This window comes from Peromyscus californicus, unplaced genomic scaffold (genome assembly GCF_007827085.1).
Source record: "Peromyscus californicus insignis strain IS unplaced genomic scaffold, ASM782708v3 Scaffold_3__1_contigs__length_106647218, whole genome shotgun sequence".
Classification (NCBI taxonomy): Eukaryota; Metazoa; Chordata; class Mammalia; order Rodentia; family Cricetidae; genus Peromyscus; species Peromyscus californicus.
The window spans coordinates 106,229,095-106,247,182 of NW_026294551.1; the positions used below are offsets into that span (position 1 = coordinate 106,229,095).

The window sequence follows — 18,088 nt, forward strand, 5'->3', positions numbered from 1 at the left end:
ACACCAAAGAAACCACAGATCTCATGGAAACAAATGGGCCTGGCTGTGTTCCAACCTTGGACTGCAGCCTATCAATCCTTTGAATGGAGCACTACCTGTTCCCATGATGCAGTAGGGATACTAGAAGGGTGAATAAAATGATTCTATAAGCCAGAACATGTTATGGCTTTTCTTTTCTTTTTTTAAATACATAAGTATGGATGTTTTGCCTGTGTGAGTCTGTGTGCCATGTGTGTACAATACCAGCAGAAGTCAGCTGTGGCTTTTATATGTTATTCAGGACACACTAATATCCAAGATGATGTTGGTGATGATAGCAATGTTGACAACAATGGTGAAGATGCCAGTTCTCACAGTCTCCCCCAGATGGAACACAATGGTGATGCCAGGGATTCTTGTGATGCGAGAGAAGATTCACTGGTCCCTCACTCCAGGGGCCTGGCCTGTGGGTTTGCCTCGGAGCAAGTAGTATTTGGAGTCTTCCCAGGGAAGAATATCCTGGTTAGGACATACATCTGAGATGCTCACTCTCACTCTTAACAGAGGCTTCAACAATTATACAAAACCCCTAGCTGGGAACTGACTTGCTATAAGTCTTTGGAGGGCACAGTCATTGCCAAAGCACCCTTGCTGTGGACACCCACCCAGGCACCCTTGGGACAGAGCACCCCTCAAGAACCCCCACCAGTACCTTTCCTGCATAGTGGATGATGGAGAACTCAGTTTTGTCCTTTAGCTGCTTGGGCTTCTGAAATTTTGGGTGGTTGCCCTGCTCTGAGCACAGCTTCTCCACAAAAGACTTGTCTGTGGCCTTGGGGAACCAGCATTCTTCATCCAGCAGGGCCAGCACACCTGGAGGGTTGTTCTGGGACACAGGAGGGCAGGGTCACCACTAGGCAGGGTCACCACCAAGCTCACTGGGAAGGGCCAACCATCCAGATGTCACACACACAGCCCAGTGTGATTGCACAGGACTAGAACCTTGGCAAAAATATGGAAAGTGGAAGCAAGGAGGATCAGGAGTTCAATGCTAGCCTCAGCTACAAACAAGTTCAAGGACAGACTGAGCTATATGGGACCCTATCTCAAAAAATTATTTCCCCCTCCAAAAAGAGAGAGGTCACACACAGGAGTGGGCACTGCTACTTCATTTTGCTTATTAAAGGTGAATCCATGCCCTCTTTCCTCCACCCTCAAATCTATCAAACCATTACCCTCCAGTAACAGACAGCTTGAGGGATTGAGAGTAAGAACTAATAGGACACAATTCTTGCTACTGCTCATGCTAGGCAATACACAAATATCACAAATATTTCATTCTCCTCTCCCACTTCGAGTGGGGATGGAACTCAGGGCCTAGAGCCTGTTAGGCAAGCACTCTCTATCACTGAGCTATATTCCCACCTATTTTGTTGGTTTGGTTTTATTTGAGACAGAGCCTCCTATGCTCTCAGACACAGTTTGAGACCTATATCCCAGGCTGCCAGAACTCACTGTTCAGTCAACATTAGACTCAAACCTGCAGTAATCCTCCTGCCTCAGCCTCCTGTGTGCTGCGATTAGGTGTGAGCCACTATACCCAGTTAAAATTACACAAGAATTATGCCGGGCGGTGGTGGCACACACCTTTAACCCCAGCACTCGGGAGGCAGAGCCAGGCGGATCTCTGTGAGTTCGAGGCCAGCCTGGTCTACTGAGTGAGTTCCAGGAAAGGCACAAAGCTACACAGAGAAACCCTATCTCGGGAAAAAAAAATTACACAATTGTTTTGCTCCCTTATAAATTTACTCAGGATCCCTTTCAACAAGGTTTTTCCTGTGTCTGAGAGGGTCTAAATTAAGGTGTCAGTATGTACCATTTACACTGGGAGAACTACCTCCACATTGAGTACTCCAACTTGTGGAACCATTTCCTGATTGTCCTCCATAGTGCCTTGCCAGAAGTGTCAGTTTGGTTTCACCACTGGCTCTTCCAGGAGGTGGGGGTCCATCTTGTTCACAGTTATAGACTCAACTCTTAAAGAAGGGGCCTAGCATACTGTGAGTGTTCGCCGGCTATGACTCTAGAAGTGGATAAAGCACTGACTCTTTGGGAATGGATGAGCAGAAGAGAAGAGAAAGACTGAGGGAATTGCATAATGGTGGTGTATGCCCTAATCCTAGCACAGGAAGGCTGAGACAGAAAGATTGTCACAATCATGCATCAACCAGGTGTGGCGGTGCATACCTGAAATCCCAGCACTTGGGAGCTGGAGGCAGGAAGATCAGAGGTTCAAGGTAATCATCAAATACATAGTGAGTTTGAGGCCAGCTGGGACTACAATGCGACCCTGTCTCAAAAAAAATTTATATATGCTAATAAAAATATTTTTAAACTTTAAAGAAATAGAGCACATGCCTAGCATGGGCAAGGTCCTGGGCTGCAACCCCAGAATTGCTAAAATAATTATTTTGCTGAGGACCAGCATGACTAATCTCAACACCGAGAGGGCTGAGGCAGGAGGACTCTTAGGGTTTGAGGCTAGCCTGGTCTACATACTGAGTTCCAAGTGAGTTGGCTCAAAAAGGGGGAAGGTAGTGTAAAACAAAACAACTTTGATTGTAAACATAGAAAGAATGGCCTAGTTCCCCAAAACTCCATTTATAGCCTTCCAGGACTTGCCCAGAAACACCACCCACATGGAAAGCATGCTCTGACTAGGTGTGTGCAAATGGACCAGGATGCACAGTGCCAGCCCCTCACCGGCCGCTCAATCAGCTCGATACAGGGCTGAAGGTCCAGGCCAAAGTCGATGAAGTTCCACTCAATGCCCTCTCGTTGGTACTCCTCCTGCTCCAGGATGAACATGGTGTGGTTGAACAGCTGCTGCAGTTTCTCATTGGTGTAGTTGATGCACAGTTGCTCAAAGGAGTTCACCTGCATGTATGTATGGAGAGGGAGGGCAGCTGAACTGGGTGATATCATAGGACAGGGAGTTCAGCTTGCAGGAATCCCCATGGCCTGGACCTGGCTTCCTGAAGAGCCCTTCCTGCCACCTCAGCACTCAGAGAGGTGCAAAACTCAAATAAGACTGCGTAAAGCCCTGTATGGCTGGTAAAAGTGGTCCATACCCATACCACAGGGCACTCACCTCATGTGATCTATATATAGATGGACTAACCATATAAGGCATGTTTTCTTTACCATTTCACAGACAGGAAACCTGAGGCTCAAGACAGGGTGATCCCACAGTAGAATTCTTTGATACATCTGTCAGCCTCTAGGGCTTCTCTTTCTCTGAGACATTCTCTCCAACTCATGGGAGTGGAACCCAGGCATTCTGCATACACTACATGAAATATGGTAAGAACTTGAGCTCAGTGATTAGCTTGGAGTTGACCCATTGGCTCAACTCAAGTGAGCAGGAAGCATTGCAACTTCTACTTCAAGATTTAGGTTGAAGCTCTAATAAATGAGAGCTCTTTTCTAAGATTGCTAAGTGGCAATCTGGAGCTCTGGCAATATCTTGGCACCATGAAGGGAGAACTGCTGGAAATGGAGCCAATGTGGTAGAAAGCAGAACAGGCAGCTCCTGCCTACTGCATCCAACTATGTTGGCTAGACAATTTATACAAGCCAATACATAAATAGTGGATTTATGTCTCTTATGCACACTCAAGTATAACCTTAACCAGATAGCTTCCTACCTATAATGCCTATCTGTATGCTTCCTACAAAGCAAGTGTCTCAAAGCCCATTCCAGAAGACCAAGACCATGGATATACCTCAAAGATCTCAAACCCAGCAATATCCAGAATCCCCAGGAAGGAAGCCCCTTGCCGGTGGGTTTTGTCCAAGGCTTTGTTTACACGGCTGAGAATCCACCTGAAAAGGCGCTCGTAGGTGGCCTTGGCTAAGGCCTCAATGGCAAAGTCAGCCTGCAGGACAGTGAAGGAAACACGGATATTACCAGCAGAAAAGTGACAGAAAGAGTGGTCAGACTTAAGGAATGGTGGAATGCATGATGAAATACCACCCATGAGAAGCTCACAGAGCCTGTCCCCACCTAGGATCAATTAGAGGCTATCAGCCCTGCTTGAAAATATACACAGACATTTCCACAAGTCAGGTTGTTTAAGATCAGTGATGTGTGAGGGACTCTGCTTTCAGTCAGCAGTGTCCTCAAAAGTTGGCATAAGACTGAAAATATTTTAGTATTGGATAGATGAAGGATGTAGAGGTGAATGGGTAAATAGATGAATGGATGAATAGAGGAATGGATGGACAGGTAGAAGAATGGTAGATGGCTGGCTGGTGGATGAGTAGATTGGAGGAAGGGTTAGTGCATAAACAGATGTATGGATGGGTGGGCAGGTGAGTGGGTGGATGGGTGGTTGAATCAATATGTGGATGGGTGGGTGGATGATGGATGGTTGGTATTGAATGGATGGTTGTTAGTCAAATGAGTGCTTGGATGGACAGGTAGATGGTGAGTTAGTGGGTGGATGATGGATGGGTGATTAGATGAACATATGGGTAGATGGATGGATGGTGGGTGGATGAATAGATGGCATGTATGTGAAATGACAGGTAGTTGAATGGGTAAATGGATGGAAGGCATCCACAGCGTCATTACCTGTTCTTTAGTCTGAGCTTTCTGTACCACATCCCGTCCAACTTTGATTCGTGGGGTCAGAATGGCTCTGGTGAAATCTGTCACATTAATCCCCACAAGGTGGCAAACTTTCTGAGCAGCTGTGTGAGAAAAAAAAGCATTTTAGCCTATGCCATCAAAGAGACTAGGTGACACTGGGACCAGAGGGGGATGCCACTGTCATCTATACTGTTCATTTCTCGCTAAAGAAAAAGAAATGTTAGTCACCACCTATATGGTGGTGCACACCTGCCATCACAGCACTTGGGAGATGGAGGCAGAAGCATCAGAAGTGCAAGCACATCTCTACCCACATAGTGAGTTTGATCCCTGCATGGGCTATGTGAGACCCTGACTCAGAAGAATAAAAGGCAAACAAATAAAAACAACTGCAAAAGAAAGGAGAAAGGGGAAACTATAATGTATTTATAAATGTCTACTCTGGTCATAAAGCATGTGGCTTGTTTTCATACTGTGTATATTTCTGCACATAAAAACTTATTTTCAAAATCACACAGAACCATACTCTCAGCTGCTTCCTACACACAAAGACTTATGTATCCCATGGAGGGGGGTATGCCCATGCAAGTGCACACATGCCCAGCAGATAGTCAAAGTTTAGGATTCCTCCATTGCTTCACAAGCTCTCTGTTCATGTCTCTTTTTGTGGATTCCCCTGAAGAACTGGATCCTGTTCATGTGCCACATTTGGGGAGAATACTCCACAATGTATGTCCAATAGTGTGGCCTCTGTGGAACTGTAAAGCAATACAATATATAGTTTGTGGTGGCTCCAAAACTAGAAAGTTTATGTTTAGCTACCACCAAGAGTGGTGGGAGCCAGGGGATCTTCTCAAAAGAACAAAATATTGAGTATTTTCAAGAAAGGTTGGCAGAATCAGTGGGGGAACCAGGGTTCTAAGTTAACTATGAATTTCAGATAAATAGCACTTGGTAGCAGAACCTCTTTTTAAAGGTTTTGTTTTATTTATGTATATGTATGTGAGTACCCACGTGTGTGCGGGTGCTGAAAAGGGGGACGGATACCTTGTAGCTGAAAGTTACAGGCAGTTGTGAAACAGCTGACCTGGGTACTAAGAGTCACACTTGGATCCTCTGGAAGAACAGCAAGTGCTCTTAACCTCTGAGCCATCTCTCCTGGCCCAGGGAACATTTTTGTGATGGACAGTGTTACAGCTTATCTAGACCACCTGTGCTTTTTCTGGCACCCCCTCCTATGCAGGAAACTTGAGGCCTGACTCTTCAGCAAGACTGAGTACCATAAGAAAGGCTGAGCTGGCTTTTCCTTCTGTGTCCCAAGGCCTGGCAGAGTGCAACTGCTTAGGAAATGCTTATTCAATAAACAAACCATTGAGGGCTCAGAAGAGATGACTATGCCAGCCCGTCTGGCCTGAAATGCTGAACTTCTGACTTTGTGCTGTGGGATCTGCAGTCATGAAACACTTGAAGGAAGAGGCAGTGACAGCAGAAAACCCCCATTGCCATGGGGCACATACCCAAGACCTGAGTGAATGACTGAGATGGCAGATGGTGCCAGCCCTGTGCACACTAGTGCCTTCCTATGTAGACATACCTCTAATAAAGTTTAACTTACACAGGAGGCACCATAACAAGCTAATAACAGTGATCAGTAGTAGTTAGGCAGCCAGCTTGGTGGTGCACACCTGCCATTCCAGCACTTGGAGGCTGAGGCAGGAGAACTGGGAGTTCCAGGCCAGCCTGGGATACACAGTGAGGCCTTGTCTCAAAAAAAAAAAAAAAAAAAAAAAAAACCAAAAAAACCTTCTAATAATAAAGTAACAATGACAGTAACAATAAATGACATAATTAAAACTGTATTATAATAAAAGTCACATGAAAGTGGCCTTTCTCAAACCCCTTCCCTGTGTTGTCCCTTACTTTAAAAGACCACAGCTGACTGCCATGTGCAACCATAGATAAGGGGATATCTGCATTACCAGAGCCTGAGTGGGACCTGCTCTCCTGTCTCTCAAGCTATCATCGCTGGGACAAGTGACAAGTACCTGTATTATCAGGCATGGATGCTTGGTCTGTATTCCGTTCCTTCTTGAAGACAATGTTTCCGAGCTGAAGGACGGATGATACCACCTTCAAGATGGCTGAAACAGGGAGAGAAGAGTAGATTAGACAGTAGCAACCCAAAGTATTCTGAGAGCTGGCATCATCACTGGACACCCAGAGTCAAACAGTGTTAGCCCTCTGTAGACCAAGTTCTGACTTATTATTGCATCTTGACAAGAGTCAAATTGGCTTGCAGGGGAAGATGCCTGGATGTAGGAGCTGATATTGCCAGGAAGTTGCTGAAAACCTCATATCACATGGGATTTCTCTATGCTCCTGGGACTTACAAGCTCTAGCCATACCAAATATAGTTCACTGACTATTGTGGATGAATGGATGGAGGAAGAATGGTAGATAGATGGAAGCAGTGATGGGTGGGTGGAGGATGGAGGATGGACTCATAATGGAAAAATGGGTAGAGGATGGATACCTGAGTGTAAATGGATGGATGAATGAAAGATGCATGGATGGATGGATTAAAGATGAATGGATGGAATGTGGATGACTAGGCAGATGAAGGATGGATAGAGATGTGTGGGAAAAGAATGACTAGGTGAGTGGAGGGTGTGTCACTAATCAATGCTAACAGTTGTTTTAATTGAGTATGTAGTCACCAAGAAGTTACCATGTCTCAAGAACAAAGGCTAGAAATTCCATCTTTCTTTGATCTCCAGGCTAAATCATGGGTTTTAGCTCCTTCACAACAGTTGTCTTCACATCACAAGGGCCAGACCCAGTCAGAAGGAAGAAGATCCAGTTGCTAACCGCCAACCCACCTACACACCCGCTCCTCTCCACTGTGAAGCTGCTGCAGACAGGGTTTTGCTAAGGGTGTTCTCTTTTATACTAAACCCCCCCCCACAAACCTTTGAAAACGAGGATATGTTAGCCTCATGGTTCTCAAAAGTACCAATGTAACCCAGGTATTGTCAAAGTGCCTGCAGAGTGAAGGTGAGTAGTCGAACTCCAGCTCAGCCTTGCTGAACTCAGGGCAGAAGGTAGTCCTGAGCATCCATGGGATGTTCAGCAGAACCCCATCACGCACCAGTAGATTGCAGCAGTGCCCACCTCTAGAGCTAGGACAGCCAAAAATTGTCTTCAGACCTTGCCAAGTGTCCCCTGGGGTGAAGGGGGAGTCAAGTCACCCTTTCTTGAGAATCTTTGGTCACAGTGATTACTGATGTGCTAGGAGGACTCACAGGGACTATAACTCCACTTATGGTGGCAATAGATACTCTACCAATCATCTTTTTTCCCAGGGGAAAGGTGCCCAGAGTTACCAGGACTGATTTTTCCAAGTATGATAGAAACCAAAATTTAAACGTGAAAATTCACCCATGTTTTAAATCTACCAATTTTAAAAACCAAGTTTGGGGCCAGACAGGTGACTCAGAAGGTCAAACAAGGCCTGACATGTCCTCTGACCTCTATATGTGCACCATGGCATGGCCCACTCCAGCAAATAAATGATTAAAATTTTTTTGTTTGGGCTTTTCACTGAGTGTGGTGGTATACTCCTATAATCTCAGCACTGGGGGCTGAAGCAGAAACATTGAGAGCTCCAGGCCAACGTGGACAACTTTGCAAGGTACTGTTTAAAAATTATGCTAAAAAATGTTAAAAACATACTTTCTTGCTAGGTAGTCACTCTAATGTATTAAAATCAGTATCATCAGGGCATAAACTTGGTGTTTTGATAGATTGTTGCTTGTGAAAAAGCTCACAACAAACATGATTGCCAAGTTCTATCCTACACATTAAAATATTCAGGCAGCATTAATATAGATGGGATGTGGAGTGGCATCGGCTGAAAATGGCTAAAATCAGATCATGATTCTCTACAGTCCCTGGAAGGATGTGCACAGTGATGCTAGAACCCACTGTAAGGGCCCCATTCTGTCCTTGTTCTCAGCAGTTGTGTGACCTCAAATGAGATATAAGTCTCTCTGGGCCTCTGTTTTGTCAACTGAAGTGTGACAAAAGCATCTGCCATATAGGGTTGATTGTCACAGGGTCAAATAGCACAACTCCTAATGCAGTCAGTGTGCAACAGTTTAGTATAGGTTTAAATTTTATTACATTTCATTTTATTTATTGGGTTGTTTGCTTGCTTGATTGGTTTTTTGTTTGTTTTGCTTTTTGAACCAGGATCTTACTATGCAACCCTGGCTGGCCTGGAACTCACAGAGATTCTCCTGGCTCTGCCTTTCTAGTGCTGGGATTAAAGGTGTTCCCTCCATGCCTGGTTTGCTTGTTTGTTTTTGTCTCTGAAACAGGGTCTCAGTCTATACCCCTGTATGCTTGAACTCACCATGTAGCCCAGGCTGGTCTCAAACTCATAGTGATCCTCCTGCCTCCGTCTTCTAAGTGCTGAGATTACAGGCATATGTCACCATGCCTGGCTAGAGTATGCAATTAGAATTAAGAATCCATTTAGCCTAGCTTTCCACCTGGTCCCTGACATAAATTATTCAAGAAATTTAAGGGCCCAAACCTCTATTCCTGTAGGCAAAAGTAGTGTCCCAAGAGTGAGCCCCAGCAGCAATTCACTATGCATTCTCAGGGAGACCCTTTTGCTTCTCTGCCTCAGTTTCTCCATCTACAAACCGAAACTAAACAGGGTGTCTATGACATTAAATAATGTACCTAAAAACCTTGACATCATGTTTGTCTGACACATGCAAGACTTAGGCTCCTTCCCAAAGGCTGCAGGGGACATAGCCATTGGTAGAGAGCTTGCCTGGCTTGCAGAAGCTCTGGACTTGATCCCCAGCACCATATAAAGCAGATGTGATGGCATATACCTGTCATCCAGCACTCAGAAGGGAGAGGTGGGAAGATTAGGTGTTCAAGGTCATCTTCAGCAACATAGGGAGTTCTGGGATAGCCTGAGCTATTTGAGACCTTATCTCAAAAAATTTAAAAAGTCTTGCTTTGTTCCTTACTAGCTTCTCTTAATCTTCTGTGAATATTTATACAGAGGTCAGTGTTTTTCCAAAACACAATTTAAATGGTCCCATCTGTCCCCGTTTATAGGGCAGACAATAATAAATTCATCAATCACCATTTCAGTTTATTCCTGATTTTTTTCACTATTTGAATAAAATACATTGAATATTTTGGTGTCTTAAGGGGAAAACAAGAAGCACATGGCTGGGACCCACTCAGTGTGTTTTCTTAATCTTTCTTTGTGTCTTCTTAAAACTGGATTAGGAGCTAAACTGACCCTTGTCCCCAAGAAGATGCATTAGATGTAAGAAGTTCATGGCCTTGGCTGCTGATGTGGGGCAGTAGCCAAGAGCTACAGATATCACCCATCTGCCAACTCTATTCTTGAACCCTCTTTTTCTAGACTGTAGGTTATCCTCTAGGCACCAATTCATCCTGCAGGTCTTACTGTAGCAACTGGATATTCTGGGACCCCAGAGGGCAGAAGAAGGAAGGCCAGTTTACCACAGTCTTGCCCTGGTATACTCTGAATGCAAAAGCCCATCCGAACTTGAAGGAAAAGTGTTTCTGGAGTCAGAGCACTGAAGCCAGCAGGGGCCAATGTCAGTCCATTAACAGAGCTAAATTCCCAGGAACAGCCTGTATCTCCATCACCTCCTTTGGGTCTGGTGTATCCATGTTCAGCCCTAAGAGCCTGCTCTTAGCACCCTTACCTCCCTACCTCATGGCCCTAACATCATAGGCAGCCAAGGAATGCACATACTCACTTTGGCCCACCAACCCAAGCTAGTGGGATGCCACTATTTGGGGTTATAACAGAGATCCCCTCTACACTTTGGCCACAAACCCAAGGCTATAAGAGCTGGAACACAACTGACATTGCTGTCAAGAAAACTACAGCCTATATAGGAACCACAGTGTTGAACAATAGAAGACCAGAAACCAGCTTTTAGAGAAATTCTTGAGTCCCTAGAACCTACTGAACCTGTAACCAGCACCTCTGAGTTTTCCAGTATAAGTTACTATGATTTGATTCTAGACCATCCTCCATGAGCTTCTTGTCCCAGCTCTTGGCCCCAGCTAATGTGCTATTTTGAAAGCCAAGAGGCAGGGCCTGGCCTATGGAAGTAGGCTGATGGGGCAGTTCCTTCTCACCCTGCCTGCTGTGGTTTAAGGAGCTCTGTCACACCTTCTCACTGCCATGTCTCACTGTTCCACCATGTCTTCCCTCTGTGATGGGTGGAGACCCTCTGAGACCATGAACCAAGATAAATCCCCCTGTCTGAAGTTGTCTAGTTGGGTGTCAGCAGTGAAGCAGAAGTAACCAACACAGTGAATTACTTTTTTTGCTTAAATCAATTTGGGTCAATTGCAACCAAAAAAGTTTTACTTCAGCCACTTGCCTAATAAACCATGTGTGGCAAGATTCACTTTTCTTCTCTTTATTTTCCTTCTTTCCCTCTCTCCCTCCTTTCAGGAGGTAGGGAACTCAGAGAGTAGCCATCCACCCTGATTAGATGAGGGCCCAAATCCCTCAGCGCCACAGATACAAATCCAGTCTTCTAGGCCAAGATATGAAACTCACCTAGCTGTTCCTCTTCATTGAAGCCCATGATGGACATGGCCTCCAGTGTCTCCTGGAACATCTCATCATCTTGTGCAGCTGGTATGGGCACAAAGCCATTGGATAAAAATGTATAGCTGTTGAAGCTCTCCAAAAGCAGGTCACCTAAAAGAAAGGAGGAGAGTGAAGTGAGTAAGGAAACATGCTTCTACATTTAGTATGACACAGGGTCCCAGCAACAGTCTGGGCCATCACTATTTTCTCGCTTTCTGAAGGTGTGGGCAGTTAAAACCCATCCTATATGTCATCATGTATAGTTCCCAGCAGTCAGTGCTGGTCTCACATGGTGGTGCAGGTTGTACACTATGCCCATCTCACCTGTGTGTTATGTTTATATCGAAAATCACACATGCACATACATTTTAAAAATAAATTACTACATAAAGGAATAGAGAGTAAACTAAGACAATAACAGATTAACATATTCTAAATAGTATATTATGTACTGCCCTGTGTATAACAAGCTATTTCAGGACATCAAATTTATGTCTTATATGCTGAATTCCTGCCATGGCACATAAAGGTTTAGCTCTTACCCCTTCTCTTTTTTCTTTTTTCTTTCTTTTTTTCTTTTCTTTTCTTTCTTTCTTTTTTTTTTTTTTTTGTTTTTTTGTTTTTTTGTTTTTTTGTTTTTCAAGACAGAGTTTCTCTGTGTAGCCCTGGCTGTCCTGGAACTCACTCCGTAGACCAGGCTAGCTTCGAACTCAGAGATTCGCCTGCCTCTGCCTCCAGAGTGCTGGGATTAAAGGTGTGCCCCACCACTGCCCAGCCCCCTCCTCCTTTTTCTTCCAACTATTTCTAATTGAATCAGTAGACAAACCTTTTATCAAAGGTTAATAAATCTGGCCCACTGGTTGTCTTTGTAAATAAAGTTTTATTGAAACAGAACTGCCTCCATTTCTTTGTGAGCTCTCCCACTGAAAATAGTAAGCAGCTGTAACAGAAACACTATGGTCCTCAAAGCTTAGGATATTTATTGTCTGGCACTTTAGTGAACCTATTTGCCAATCCCTTGTTTATATTATTACATCTAATAAAACTTGTTTGTGCCGGGCTTGTTGGTACATGCCTGTCTGTACAAGGCTATAGGCCCAGTATTCTGAAGGCCAAGGCAGGGAATCTTAAGTTCAAGGTCAATCTGGTCTACAGAATGAGATTGTTGGGAGTGAGCATCCTCTGAATCAAGCTACCTAGTACATAGGCCAGGGAAGACTAAGACAGAGGAGCTCTTACCCTGTGGGCAGAGCATCCACACCCCTATGTGACCCCTTACCTTCCTTACAGAGGTAAGGAAGCCTAGTAAAATCATTGTTTCCACAGAGTGAACTTTAGTGGTGAACTTTTGTGCCACTGTTCATAGCTGGGAGGTTAGGAGAAGAGACAGATGTTGCTGTGTGTCCCTGGGAAGGAAATTTAGCAATGGTGTCTCAAGAAAAGAAAGCTGTTCTGTAAAAAGTCATATTCTCTCTCTCTCTCCTCTCTCTTTCTCTCTCTGGATGTATACAATGCACACGTGTTCTTTTGTGTACGGAAGTGTGAGTGTGAGCATGTGTTATGAGTATGAGTGTGCATGTAGAGGCCTGATGTTGACATCAAGTCTTTCTCAATCACCTCCCTACCCCCCAACCCCCCCCCCCCACACACACACAGAGGCAGGTAGGCTCTCTGACTGAGCCCAGAGATGACAAATTCAGCTAGACTAGGTAGTCTGGGGATTCTGTGACCACCCTGTGAGTGCTGGGATTACAGGTAAGCTGCTACACACTCCTAGCCTTTACATGGGTTCAGCAGATCTAGAACTCAGGTCTTCATGTATGTAAAAGTGCTTTACCCAGAGTGCCATCTCTCTGACCCCACAGTTATACTCAGCTGCTCTATTTCCTTTGTGCTGTTCGTTTTTCATCTCCTGTCCATTTTTAGCCTTTCTTTCTTTTCCTTCCTCCTTTCTTTCCTTCTTTCTTTCTTTCTTTCTTTCTTTCTTTCTTTCTTTCTTTCTTTCTTCCTTCCTTCCTTCCTTCCTTCCTTCCTTTCTTTCTTCCTTTCTTCCATTCTCTCTCTCTCTCTCCCCCTCCCCTCATTGATTGTTACCCTTCTAACACATGTGTTCCTTGCCAAGACAATTAGAGATACTTGGAGTAATGTCGGGGAGATGCTCTCTTTTTAAGCCAAGGTCTTTTATGGGTCAGGTCACCTTGAAGCCACTTGATGAACCCAAAGTTGACACACTCAAGGCCAAGGTAACTCAAGTTTCTGGCTTCAGAGAAACATGGGACTAGTCACAAGGACTCGGGTCTTTGCCAACACCGTTATCCATGGTTTAGAGAGATTCACAGGCATTTCAACCTCTCATATTTTCCTTTTCCCCAGCTCTGTCATCAAGAATAAAGATAAGTCTGGGTGTGCATGCCTATAATCTCAGTACTTCAGAGGCAAAGGCAGGGGGATTGCTACAAGTTTCAGACTAGACTGGAATACTTAGTGAGATCCCAACTCAAAGAAAGCAAAACAAACAAACAAAAATGCAATTGGCCCTAGACTCTCCCCTATTCCCTAGCCCAGCTGCCCCTGGCTCAGCTGTGGAAAAGCTTGCTGCAGAGCATGAAGCAAAATGCAGCTGGGAATCCAGAGGGATGAAAGGTAAACAGCTTCAGCACGCTACCCTCCCCCAGGGCTCCCACTGTGAACTGCTACCTCACCTATTTGCTGGTGTAGATCCACCCAGCACCCAGTCCATCTCACACCAGGTGTTCCAGAAGACCATGCTTCAAGAACAATGAAACAAGGGGCCACACCGCTAGTGCGGGGCGATGCAAAATGCCCCATCATGGCTGGGCTGATCACATTCCTTTCAGAGCTTCCTTTTTTTTCTCCTTTCATTTACTTTTCTCTCCTTCTATCTTCCTTTCCTTCTTCTCTTTCTCTTCCCCTTCCTCTCTCCCTCTCTCCTTCAGGGTTTCATTACATAGCCCTTGCTGCCCTTGACCTTCCTGCTTCCACCTTCCAGTACTGAAATGACAGGTGTGCTTCACTCCCCAGTCCTTTTGCTAATCTTAACTAAATAACTGAGGGGAAAAGCAGAAAGAAACCAAGTTTGTGTTGCTGCCATCAGTTTTCTAACTTAGTCTTAACCCTAGCATACAATATGGATTCCACTCTCCACCCATATTCACCACTGTGTCCCTTTTCTGGCTGTAATTTTGATGTTCCTTTAAGAATTTGATTCCTCAACTCTGAGGCTTCTGTGACACCCTACCCACCCCCCGGCCCCATCCTCCCCCCCCTCCCCGCAAAAAAAGAAACAGTCTAGACAGGAAGCCACTAAAGAGAGTCCTTAAAAACTGTGATAGAAATTTTGAAGTGTAGCTCTTCACAGTTGATGGCTTCTGGTGGGGGTGGGGAAGGACTCAGTGTTCTTTATGGGGCTGGCCATGGGAGTTTGACCATGCTCCAGTGAGTATATATATGGGCAACATAAATTAAACGTAGGGTATTTTCTTTTCTTTTGTTCTTTTTCTTCTTTTTTGGGGGGCAGGGCACAAGAATGGGGAGGTGGACCTGTGAGGACTGGGAAGAAAGTGTGATTGGGGTGCATTGTGTGAAATTCCCAAATAATCAATAAAAATATTATGCTGGAAAAAAATTTGATTCCTGCATGGCCAAAGCTGCTTATTTCTTACCTGAAATACATGAAAAAATTAATTTATAGTAGAAGTTGGCAAATTTCAGTATGCTTCTTGTTCTTGTAAATATAATCTTGTTGAAACATATCCATTCTGCTGGGTTATGCATTGCTGTGGCTGTTTCTGCACAATGGCAGAGTTAAGCAGAACCCATGTGTCCTGCAGAGCAGTAGACAGTGGCTATTTGTCCTTTTAAAGAAAGTCTGTTTAGCTGGGATGTAGCTCAATTTACAGGACTTGTCTGGTGTGTATAAAGACCGGGGCTTCATTCCCAGAGTCAAAAGAAAGAATGGAGGGAGGGAGGGAGTGGAGGAGGTTGTGCATGTGTGTAATCAAAACACTTGGGAGATAGAGCAGAGAGCAGGAATCAAGGTCAGCCTTGGCTATGTAATGAGTTTGAGGCTACCCTGGGCCACATGAGACCCTGTCTCAAAACAGAACAACAAGATCTGTGTAAAAGTCTTGAAAGTCTTGAATTCACTATCCCTCCAAATTCATTCTAAACTCAAAATATAAGGCTAGGCTTTGGGGCCCATGTCTAGCACTTGAGAAGTTGAGGCAGAAGGATAACAAATTCAAGATTAAATTGAGATTTAGTCAGTTTAGCAATTTCTGGGCCACCCAGACTACAAAGTAAGAACTGATCTCAAAACCAAAACCTAAGCCAACAACTAAACATAATTGAAAGGTTTTGTTTGTTTGTTTGTTTGTTTGTTTTTGGGTTTTTTTGTTTTGTTTTGTTTTTGGCAGGGTCTCATTATGTGCCATAGCTGGCCTGGAACTCACTATGTAGACCAGACTGGCTTCAAACCCATAAAGATCTCCTGGCCTCTGCTTCTTGAGTGTTGGGATTAAAGCAATGTGCTATCCTACCAGACACCTGGCAAGTTTTCTAGATGAGCATCTAAGTCATTGTCATCTGCTTCCTTTAAAGTCACAGATTGTAATTGGACCTGAACAGTTAATGCTCTAATAATGTGTGACTGATAGCGATCTACCACATCACATAGTTGGTGAGGATATCTAAATAAAGGCCACACTCATGCACCAGAGGAGGTGAGGGACTGCATACCTGCCACCCCAGCATCAGATCTTTCCCAGTTCCTGACCCTGAACCCATCACAGGGCAGACACTCACTTTTCATCTTTTCTTTGGCTCCAGCAATCAGATAGTAAAAGATGTGGAATGTCCTCTCATCCCTGGCCTGGCGAATCGCCCGAGACTTTTCCAAAAGATCTGGTTGGGGAAGAGTTAAGGGCTCTAGGGCCAGATCAGGGATTCAGCTCACAGCTCGGGGATTCAGCTTCCAAAAACCTAACCCACCCTGCCAAGCCAGCTGCTGCAGGTGTCCCCAGGACCTGAGAGGCTCCCCAGAAAGTTTTAAGACCTAAGAGCTGGCAGAGTTGGCCACTATTTCTGATTCATGAGCCTGTGTAGGGCAGCCGATCTCAGATGAACTCTTTAAGGACACGGGCAAGACTCAGCAAAGAGGTGATGAAGGCCACATGACAGCTGGGGCCAAGCTGGCCCTAGCTCTATCCCAGCACATGCTATAAACATGATGCAAATTAATTCTATTCTAATTTTATTCTCCAGACATCATCTCTGTCTCACCCACAAGGCCCAGAGAGTTGAGAGATTAGTCAAGAATCCAACACAGGTCTTGAGGGTTTACATGTAAGCCTACTCCACAGTACCTCCTGTTAAACACAAGAAGGGTTGTTCCAGAAGAAACTCAAGAGTCTGCAGAGAGGAAGGGGATTCTGTGTTTTTCCTGGGCTCCCACACCCCCATGAGGCCCCAACTCAGTAAAGGATACATGTTTCGATGTTGGCGCCCACGATGTAACCAGTGACATCAAAGTTGATGCGAATGAATTTGCCCTGCAGGAGAGGAGAACAAACTGATGGAGTGGCCAGGCTCAGTACAGACTCCACACCACAGGCAGGCAGGGAAGTGTCGGAGCGCCAGTGGGGGAAGGAGAGACTCTCAAAAACTCTGAGCTTTACAGTCCTGTTGGGCCACAGCAAGCAGCATTCCCAGGCCTATCAAACCCATGCAGGGAACATCATTTGTTCATGAAACAACTAAGTCCTTCATGGCTGACCCAAGGGGGTAGGGAAACTGAGGCTGACATAGGTTAAGTGGCCTGGCATGACATTGCTCTTCAGAGGTCAGTCACAGGCTCTTCTACACCAAGTAGGCTAGGCTAAAATGCTTTTTGTGCACGTGTGATTGTGTGTGTGTGGGGGGGACTGGATGCACACACCAGGGGAAAATGTCAAGTGTTATTTCTCAGGCACTGTCTATCTTGTTTGCTCAGATAGAGTCTCTTATAGATAGAGACTGGAACTCTCCAAGTAGGCTAGGCTGGCTAGTCAGCCGGCCCTAGGGATTCTCTGCTTCCCCATTGTTGGGACTACAAGCATATGCCACCATGTCTTGCTTTTTCTTGTGGGTTCAGGTCCTTGTATTTGTAGGGCAAGCACTGAGCTATCTGAGTTCCTGCTAATGCTGTGAATGGAAACCCTGGCCTCATTGATGCTATGCCAGAGCTCACCCTGAGTAACTCCTCCAGGCTCCACACTTGAATTATGAACAAGTCAGGGTCTTGCTAGGTAGCCCAGGTTGGCCTTGAATTAACAAGCCTCCTGTCTCAGCCTCCTGAGCACTGGAATTACAGACATGCACCACTATACCTGGCTGTGACTGGCTTCGTTCCTTCTTCATATTAGAGGGAGGGCATCAAGATGGTTTGTATGAATCTGAGACGAACAGTAAGAGTCTTACTTGGCACTGAGTGAGTAGCTGAGATGGAAATGGGCCTGGGCAGCACAGTGAGGCCCAGAGGGAGCTCAGGGTGGGCAGGGAAACATCTCCAAGGACATTTAATTTCTATGATTAATTTTGTTCTCATTTATGTGTATATGTTTGTGTGCCTATGTGTGAAGTGTCTATGGGTGCCCAGGGTAGCTTGAAGAGGACATCAGATCCCCTGGAGCTAGAGTACCCTTGATTAAGGAAGGAGACAGCCTTGGGACTTGGGAAAGGGTACATGGGGACAGTGACACCTCTCACATCACTGACTGCTGGTCCTC

The 18,088-nt window shown here is 45.1% G+C and overlaps 1 protein-coding gene across 1 annotated transcript in view; it reads right to left on the reverse strand.

Moving 5' to 3' along the window:
* Myh11 (myosin heavy chain 11) overlaps positions 1–18,088 on the reverse strand; it is a 114,062-nt gene that overhangs the window by 35,398 nt on the left and 60,576 nt on the right. The window contains exons 9-16 of the mRNA XM_052759598.1: positions 16,810–16,873; positions 16,128–16,226; positions 11,271–11,414; positions 6,679–6,774; positions 4,616–4,734; positions 3,765–3,917; positions 2,743–2,916; positions 692–865 (exon numbers count right to left, since the gene is read on the reverse strand). Coding sequence (XP_052615558.1) covers positions 692–865; positions 2,743–2,916; positions 3,765–3,917; positions 4,616–4,734; positions 6,679–6,774; positions 11,271–11,414; positions 16,128–16,226; positions 16,810–16,873 — 1,023 coding nt within the window. The remainder of the gene's footprint in view (positions 1–691; positions 866–2,742; positions 2,917–3,764; positions 3,918–4,615; positions 4,735–6,678; positions 6,775–11,270; positions 11,415–16,127; positions 16,227–16,809; positions 16,874–18,088) is intronic.